General features: G+C 48.4%; 1 protein-coding gene across 1 annotated transcript; it reads left to right on the top strand.

Moving 5' to 3' along the window:
- The first annotated feature begins 1,430 nt into the window (after positions 1-1,430).
- Positions 1,431-4,796, top strand: LOC123082107 (translation initiation factor IF-2). The gene is made up of 6 exons (XM_044504522.1): positions 1,431-1,763; positions 1,857-2,039; positions 2,146-2,223; positions 2,340-2,405; positions 2,498-2,563; positions 3,805-4,796. Exons 1-6 carry the CDS (start codon positions 1,572-1,574, stop codon positions 4,414-4,416), a joined length of 1,197 nt encoding a protein of 398 aa, XP_044360457.1. The 5' UTR covers positions 1,431-1,571; the 3' UTR covers positions 4,417-4,796.
- The last annotated feature ends 4,562 nt before the right edge of the window (positions 4,797-9,358 follow it).

A 9,358-nucleotide genomic window follows, 5' to 3' on the forward strand; every position in this document is an offset into this window, starting at 1 on the left:
AAAATAGTGTTGCATATAGTTTAGTTAATATTGGTAGATCCGGAGGGCGCACCGCTTTTTGGTTGCGCCGTGTGCCAGACAGTGTTTCTAATTTTGTTTTAGTGGATTGTAACACTATTTCAGAGGAATAAAATCATACCCTTCTCGCAAAAAAAAATAGCAATATTAGATAGGATAGGTGAGAGGGGATCCCCTGCCTCAACCCTTTCCATGTTTCAAAATATAAGGACCTACTTGTCTATTGACCATAACCGCCAGACTACCACTCTGCACAATCTGTTTAATCCAGCTAATATACTTGGTAGGAAAACCTTTCAATTCTATCACATCAAATATAAAATCCAGCTGATTTTACCACACGCTTTTTGAAAATCGTTTTTAAACATCACTACAACATTTTTCTTTTTTATGAATTTCATTCAAGACCCCACACAAAAGTAACAGCAGATTTTCTCATATAGCTACCTTTAATAAAAACTTGTTAGTACAGGAGCTACAATCTTAGGAGCTATAACAGTAGTTCTATTGTTCACTGATGATGACATTTAGGCAACAAAGTTAGGATTCCATAGTTCAATCTAGACGAGTCAATTCTACCATGGGAAATCCATTAAACAAATGCAACATAGAATCTCCTACTACCATATACAAACACCTGAAATTGGAATAAGTGTAGATACTTTGCGAGCATGAGCTCACCCGTGAGAGAGCAAAATGAAGGATGCAAAAACGAAAGCAACCACACGCACCTAAAACGACACAGGCCAATTGCTTGAGCCGAGCAGCCGACCTCCACAGTTGAACACGATCTAGCTTACCTAGACAGAAAACGGGAACATCATCTTTGCTTAATTAGGAAGCAATACTTCGCATCGGCACACAAAAACATATCGGGGACGACGAGAAACAAAAACGGAATCATGCATAGACGAGCTAGCAGTAGATACATTTTGTTTCGGCCGCTGGATGGAACGCATCGGCCATTTCGATGGCGCTGACAAGCTTTGGCTTTGCCCGTGCATGCGATGCAGCTCCGACCGCAGCCAAAGGCTCCAGTTGCGTGGTCTTCTAGGCACTTCCACCCACCGGCGTCCGTCCGGTTTCACACGCGGCGGCTGCTCCGGCCTGCTGACCTGTGGGCTCCTCCGTCCCATCCCGGCGACGAGTCACCGGGCCGTAACCCGGCCCACGTGTACCGCTGCGGCGATCCACGTCGACGCCCGGCAGCACGGGGGCTCCCGCTGGCCCCCGGGGCCCCCCTCGTTTCACGAGCCGTCGCGCTGCATGCTGGGCGCCGCACGCGGCGGCTCCACGTGTCCACGCCCCCGCTGCTGCGTGGAGGGAATAGAGGCCTCCCTGTGCATACGCGCGACGTGGCCGCGCCGGACGGGCCAGATGCTCCCCATCCGGCCGCAGAGGCGCCGGTGCACGGTACCACCTGTCCGAGGCCCTCGCGCCGCCTCCGGGGAGAGGATATTTAAAGCGGGGGCAGGGGCCCCGCCGTACTCTCGCTTGGCACCGCTCTCCGGCTTGCGCTCGAGATCTCATCCGATCCTCACCGCCCCCCACCCATGCCGACTGATCACGGCAGCAGCAGCGACGGCGGCCACCAGGCGCAATGCCGGCGGAGGGGCGCCAGCGTCGACGTCGAGCTCCGCGCCGCCATGGCGCTGGCCGACATGGCGGGGGCCGGGGCCGGAGCGGCCGCCGACCACGCGCTCCCGGCGCAGCGCCTGCGCCACGCCGCCGCCCCAGCGGCCCAGGTATTCGATTTCGCCGATTGGGTAGCTGGCCCTATTTTGGTTTTCGGTTTGGGAGGATTCCGATTGATTTGGCCGGCCGTGCGTGGGTAGCAGGCGGCGATGGAGCAGGAGGACGAGGAGCTGGCGAGCACGAGGCTGAGCCTTGAGCTGGGCAACGTCGGCATCCAGTCCTCCCCTTGCTCCAGCAGCTCCAGCGGCGCCGGGCAGCAACCGCCGCAGTCGTCGGCGGCCGTGACGGGATACGGCCTCAGCAGACCGCGGCACATGCTCACCGAGGTAATTAACCCGCTCACTTCTTACGTTGCATCGATCAACCCCTGCAAATTACACCCGCATCTCCACCGGCACGTCGTCTGAACCGCCAATCGACGAAACATTGCAGGCGGAGAAGGAGGCGAAGCGGCTGCGGCGCGTGCTCGCGAACCGGGAGTCCGCCCGGCAAACCATCCTCCGCCGCCAGGTGACTAATCGCTAGCTAGCCCGAATCCATATGTAAATTAATTACTACTACAGCTGCTGTGGCATCAACTGTGTCTGATCATTCTGATACGATTCGCGCCGTGTCGTCGTGTCCAGGCGATCCGGGACGAACTGGCGAGGAAAGTCGCGGATTTAGCGTCGCAGAACGAGAACATGAAGAAGGTACTCTAATTAAGCAGCGTCATGTGTATTCCTGGAGTATCTTGAAATGTCAGATCACCATCAAGTTGCTTAATTAATCCCGAACGGTGCAGGAGAAGGACAAGGTGCTGGAACAGTACCTCACGCTCAAGGAGACGAACAAGCAGCTGAAACAACAGGCACATCATCTATCGCTTTCATTCCTTTAATTTCCTTCCCTTTTCCCCGTCATCCATTATTAGTACTCCCCCTGCTACCACCATTGTTAGGCAACGGAAAAGAAAAGAAAAGAAATCCCAGAAGGGAACCTAGTATGTTCCAATCCAGCTCCAGTTGTGCCCCCACGAGAGGACTACAGTCACGCTGCAGTACACCTATGCTAGTACGAGTACTAATTATGGTGAAACCGGGGGCCTGTCAATCGCTCATGTCTGTATATTATTTACATTTTGCTCTGACAGTGATGTTCGGACAATAATATACTCTATGTGCCCTCCCTTCTGTATTTGTCTTTTGCTTCTTTGGGTATGTGCTTGCTTTCTCGGCGCCAACAGATGCGTGTGCGCCAACTTGCTGATGCGTCCGCATATCTGTCCAGCCGGGTGGTCGGCCTAGTCGGTTCCGCGATCGGGATCCGGTGGAGGATTGCGGCACGGGTTTGGCCGTGCTCGTCCAGGTAGAGGTCATGTGTACGTACGTAGCTCGGTGCATCATTGACGGACAGGTGACGATCCACGGTTGGGCAAGCGGCCAAACAGCATCGCGACTTCAGATCGATCTCGGCCTCGGAGGCTATTGTATTCGGTCTGGATAAACTCTGGTGCGAGCTAGCCGGGCGTCCACCCTTCGCGAAATTTCCATGGATGCGGTGACACGCTGCACCGGATCAAACCGGCAGGATGCTGATAGAATCTCGGCAAACTTCGTCACGGGTGTATCTTTAAAGTCTAAACCAAGAAACGGAAGCAGTCCATTCTAGAATTATTATTTGGATTTTCTTTTTAAAAAAGCGACCAATCGGTGCAAACACATGCCGGCCTCGCCATGCATGCGCCATGTCGGCGGCGGGTGAGCCATACAAAATGTTGATGCCATGGCAATGGCATGCAGCAACGGTTGCACGCGGCAACAGTGGTTCCTCTGAACGATTCTTCATCTTTTTCCACATCTTTCGACAGATCTGGAAACAGTGAAATTCGTTGAATATGATCGTTGCACGTTTCTCTAGTCGGCGGGCAGCTGGCTCTTCATCAGGCACTAATAATAATAGTTAAATAACATGCGTTCGCTAGACGGAACACTAGTTTTCTCGCTACGTAACTGTGGAAGAACATGCGGAATCTTTTCTCGTGCCTGAACTTGTCACACGCAAAGTAAGTGTAAGTGCTGAGTCGGGTAACTTTTTTGTCTGTCTTTGCAGGTGGCCAAGACGACCAAGAAGAAGCCGTCGTCTACACCAGCGATCACGCCCATGGACATCGCGCCGCCGGCACAGAGCGCGGAGGCCACCCCGCCACAGACGCCGCCGCAGCCAAGCTTCCTGTACAGCGCGCCGCCGACGTCCATGCCTGTGCCCTACGTCTGGGGCTCCTGGCCCCCGTGCGGGCCGGGGGTGTACGAGCATGGCGGCAACCCGGCTGGCATGGCGGGACACGCTCCGCCCCCGCTCTGCGTCCCGCCGGCCTGCGCGTGGTACTACCCCGTCGTCGCCGCTGCCCGCGGCTCGCCCCCGGCCTACGTGCAGCCGTTCCAGGAGCCGACAGGCAGTGGCGGGACGGCCGGGGAGGACACCGACGACGACCCTTGCTCGCTGACCCTCGCCATCGATGCTGCCGACAAGAAGAGCCCCGCCGCCTGTCCCAACGCTTACCAAAGTGGCAGCGGCGTGGTGGGGGCAGTGGGGCTGCAGGTCGCGCTTAGCGGCAGAGAGAAGGCGGCGACGGCGGCGGAGGCGAGGAAGAGGCGGAAGGAGCTCACCAAGCTGAAGCAGATGCACGCCGGAAGCCGCCATGGCGCTGGCGAGCACTGGTGAGCGAGCTGCTAATCATGGCAGGTTACTAGGTGATCGAGGACGCATGCATGCATGGCACTACTGCCGCTGAGTCACTGACAAGGCATCGGTGATCAACTGATGATGACGATTGGTTCCTTGGACGCAAGCAACAGCACTGATATTAGTACAGCTCCTACCAATTTTTCTAATGTTCTTAATATTTGCATCGCGTTTGTCTAGGAACGTAGGTTTGCATTTCAGTTACGCCCCAAGGCACTGAAGAAATGTGTTCGGTTTTGGTTTGAGATTCTTTGGTGCAATCTGTAACCGGATAAATAACTAGTGGTCCGATCATGTATAGCACCGGAGCTGTGCGTAATGTAACGATTCTTTACGTCCCAGCAGCATTTTTTTGTATGTTCAGTACCACACACAACAAAGTAAATCAAGCGAAGTAAGGATAATATCTATTCTCGTTGTCCTAACATGGCTCGTCACCTAAACTTGAATCTGAAATATACCGGGGACTTAGAGTAACTTTAGCAGATTCTCTTGTAAACAGTCTTGCCAAGTCTCAGATTCTCTTGTAAACAGTCTTGCCAAGTTTGAGTCGATGCTACGTACGCGAGATCTTTAAGATCCGTGCATTTTTTATTCGGTTTTTTCTTTTTCTTTTGCATTTTACGTCACTTGATTTAGAGACAAAGAATCGGTTAAATGTTAGTTGACTGAGATCTAGCCACACCTATCTATAGAACCTCATAATTCTTATAATTTTTGAATGTTTTATTTTTCGACCATGATAAAAAAGACCCAGCCCGTAAGAATATACAAAAGGACCTTATATTTCTGACTTCGCCACTATATTTACTGGATCCTGGCCAATTTAGGGTTCCCATCCGGCATTTCTCCAACCCATCTCTGTCGCAATCCCCATACTCCGATGATTGATTCTTGCACACACACACACCCGTTTAGAGCATATCAATGGCGGCCGAGGTCGCCAAAGAGCGCGGCGCCCTTTCCTGCAACCACGGCTGGAAAGCGTGCCAAAGAGCGGAGCCCTCTCCTGCAACCATGGATGGAAAGCGTGGAGCAGCTTCCATGACCGCAAGGTGGAGATCGAGCTCGCCACCGCGAAGGACATTGTAGCGGCCGGTGAAGACTCCGTCGAGCAGCTCGAGAAGGCGAAGAAGGGGTACGAGCTCGCATACATTCTCTACGGGGTGGTGATCGAGTTCTATCTCAGTTTTACCTCAACACGAAGCCCTAAACTAGCTTAGATCAGGTTTTAGTTACTATGTTTTTAAGTTTGTATGTTTGAATGTATGAACTCTGGTGATGAACTATCTTTATGTTTCAAATATGCAGTATGGTTTAGCGAATCTATTTTGTCGTGCCTTCCGCAGTACCGCAAATTTGTTTATATTGATTTCGAGAGAGTACAAGTTGATCGGAGTACAAGTTACATCTTGATCTACCGCGAAATTGAAGGAAATATGCCCTAGAGGCAATAATAACGTTGTTATTTATATTTTCTTATATCATCATAAATGTTTATTATTTATGCTAGAATTGTATTAACCGGAAACTTAGTACATGTGTGAATACATAGACAAACAGAGTGTCCCTAGTATGCCTCTACTTGACTAGCTCGTTAATCAAAGATGGTTAAGTTTCCTAGCCATAAACATGTGTTGTCATTTGATGAACGGGATCACATAATTAGAGAATGATGTGATGGACAAGACCCATTCGTTAGCTTAACACTATGATCGTTTAGTTTATTGATATTTCTTTCTTCATGACTTATACATGTTCCTATGACTATGAGATTATGCAACTCTCGAATACCGAAGGAACACTTAGTGTGCTATCAAACGTCACAACGAAACTGGGTGATTATAAAGATGCTCTACAGGTGTCTCCGATGGTGTTTGTTGAGTTGGAATAAATCGAGATTAGGATTTGCCACTCCGATTGTCGGAGAGGTATCTCTGGGCCCTCTCGGTAATGCTCATCACTATAAGCCTTGCAAGTAATGTTGGGGAACGTAGTAATTTCAAAAAAATTCCTACGCACACGCAAGATCATGGTGACGCATAGCAATGAGAGGGAAGAGTATCGTCCACGTACCCTCGTAAGCAGAAGCGTTATGAGAACGCGGTTGATGTAGTCGTACGTCTTCACGATCCGACCGATCCAAGTACTGAACATACGGCACCTCCGAGTTCAGCACACGTTCAGCTCGATGATGTCCCACAAACTCCGATCTAGCAGAGCTTCACAGAAGAGTTCCGTCAACACGATGGCGTGATGACGGTGATGATGTTGCTACCGACGCAGGGCTTCACCTAAGCACTGCAACAATATGATCGAGGTGGATTATGGTGGAAGGGGGCACCGCACACGGCTTGGAACAATCAACTTGTGTGTCTTCGGGTGCCCCTGCCCCCATATATAAAGGAGTGGAGGAGGGGAAGGACCGGCCCTCTACTATGGCGCGCCCTGGGGAGTCCTACTCCCACCGGGAGTAGGATTCTCCCCTTCCATGTAGTATGAGTAGGAGAGAAGGAAAGGGAAAAGAGAAGAGAAGGAAGGAGGGGGCGCTGCCCCTCCCCTTAGTCCAATTCGAACTAGGCCTTGGGGGGCGCGCAACCTCCCCTCTCTTTTTCCCCTAAAGCCCAATAAGGCTCATATACTCTCTGGCGAATTCCCGTAACTCTCCGGTACTCCGAAAAATACCCGAATCACTCGGAACCTTTCCGATGTCCGAATGTAGTCGTCCAATATATCGATCTTTATGTCTCTACCATTTCGATACTCCTCGTCATGTCACCGATCTCATCCGGGACTCCGAACTACCTTCGGTATATCAAAACACATAAACTCATAATACCGATCGTCACCGAACGTTAAGCGTGCGGACCCTACGGGTTCGAGAACTATGAAGAAATGACCGAGACTCATCTCCAGTCAATAACCAATAGCGGAACCTGGATGCTCATATTGGTTCCTACATATTCTACAAAGATCTTTATCGGTCAAACCGCATAACGGTATACGTTGTTCCCTTTGTCATCGGTATGTTACTTGCCCGAGATTCGATCGTCGGTATCTCAATACCTAGTTCAATCTCGTTACCGGCAAGTCTCTTTACTCGTTATGTAATGCATCATCCCGCAACTAACTTATTAGTTACATTGCTTGCAAGGCTTATAGTAATGTGCATTACCGAGAGGGCCCAAGATACCTCTCCGACAATCGGAGTGACAAATCCTAATCTCGATCTATGCCAACTCAACAAGTACCATCGGAGACACATGTAGAGCACCTTTATAATCACCCAGTTACGTTGTGACGTTTGGTAGCACATAAAGTGTTCCTCCGGTATTCGGGAGTTGCATAATCTCATAGTTATAGGAACATGTATAAGTCATGAAGAAAGCAATAGCAACAAACTAAACAATCATCATGCTAAGTTAACGAATGGGTCAAGTCAATCACATCATTCTCTAATGATGTGATCCCGTTAATCAAATGACAACTCATGTCTATGGTTAGGAAACATAACCATCATTGATTCAACGAGCTAGTCAAGTAGAGGCAAACTAGTGACTCTCTGTTTGTCTATGTATTCACACATGTACTAAGTTTCCGTTAATACAATTCTAGCATGAATAATAAACATTTATCATGATATAAGGAAATATAAATAACAACTTTATTATTGCCTCTAGGGCATATTTCCTTCAGTCTCCCACTTGCACTAGAGTCAGTAATCTAGTTCACATTGTCATGTGATTTAACACCAATAGTTCACATCTTTATGTGATTAGTCCACATCTCCACGTGACTAACACCCAAAAGGTTTACTAGAGTCAATAATCTAGTTCACATCGCTATGTGATTAACACCCAAAGAGTGATCATGTTTTGCTTGTGAGAGAAATTTAGTCAACGGGTCTGCAACATTCAGATTCGTATGTATTTCACAAATTTCTATGTCTACAATGCTCTGCACGGAGCTACTCTAGCTAATTGCTCCCACTTTCAATATGTATCCAGATCGAGACTTAGAGTCATCTAGATTGATGTAAAAAGCTTGCATCGATGTAACTCTTTATGATGAACTCTTTTATCACCTCCATAACCGAGAAATATTTCCTTAGTCCTCCAAGGATAATTTTGACCGCTGTCCAGTGATCTACTCCTAGATCACTATTGTAATCCCTTGCCAGAATCATGCTAAGGTATACAATAGGACTGGTAAACCATAGCATACTTTATAGAACCTATGACTGAGGCATATGGAATGACTTTTCATTCTCTTTCTATTTTCTGTTGTGGTCGGGTTTTGAGTCTTTACTCAACTTCACACCTTGCAACACAGGCAAGAACTCTTTCTTTGATTATTCCATTTTGAACTACTTCAAAATCTTGTCAAGGTATGTACTCATTGAGAAAACTTATCAAGCGTCTTGATCTATCTCTATAGATCTTGATGCTCAATATGTAAGCAGCTTCATCGAGGTCTTTCTTTGAAAAACTCTTTTCAAATACTCCTTTATGCTTTCTAGAAAATTCTACATTATTTCTGATCAACAATTTGTCATTCACATATATTTATCAGAAATGTTGTAGTGCTCCCACTCACTTTCTTGTAAATACAGGCTTCACCGCAAGTCTGTATAAAACTATATGCTTTGATCACTTATCAAAGCATATATTTCGACTCCGAGATGCTTGCACCAGTCCATAGATGGATCGCTGGAGCTTGCTCACTTTGTTAGCACCTTTAGGATCGACAAAACCTTCTGGTTGCATCATATACAACTCTTCTTTTAAGAAATCCATGAAGGAATACATTTTTGACATCCATTTGCCAGATTTCATAAAATGCGGCAACTGCTAACATGATTCCGACAGACTTTTAAGCATCAATACGAGTGAGAAAATCTCATCGTAGTCAACACCTTGAA

The sequence above is a fragment of the Triticum aestivum genome, chromosome 4A (assembly GCF_018294505.1).
Source record: "Triticum aestivum cultivar Chinese Spring chromosome 4A, IWGSC CS RefSeq v2.1, whole genome shotgun sequence".
Taxonomy (NCBI): Eukaryota; Viridiplantae; Streptophyta; class Magnoliopsida; order Poales; family Poaceae; genus Triticum; species Triticum aestivum.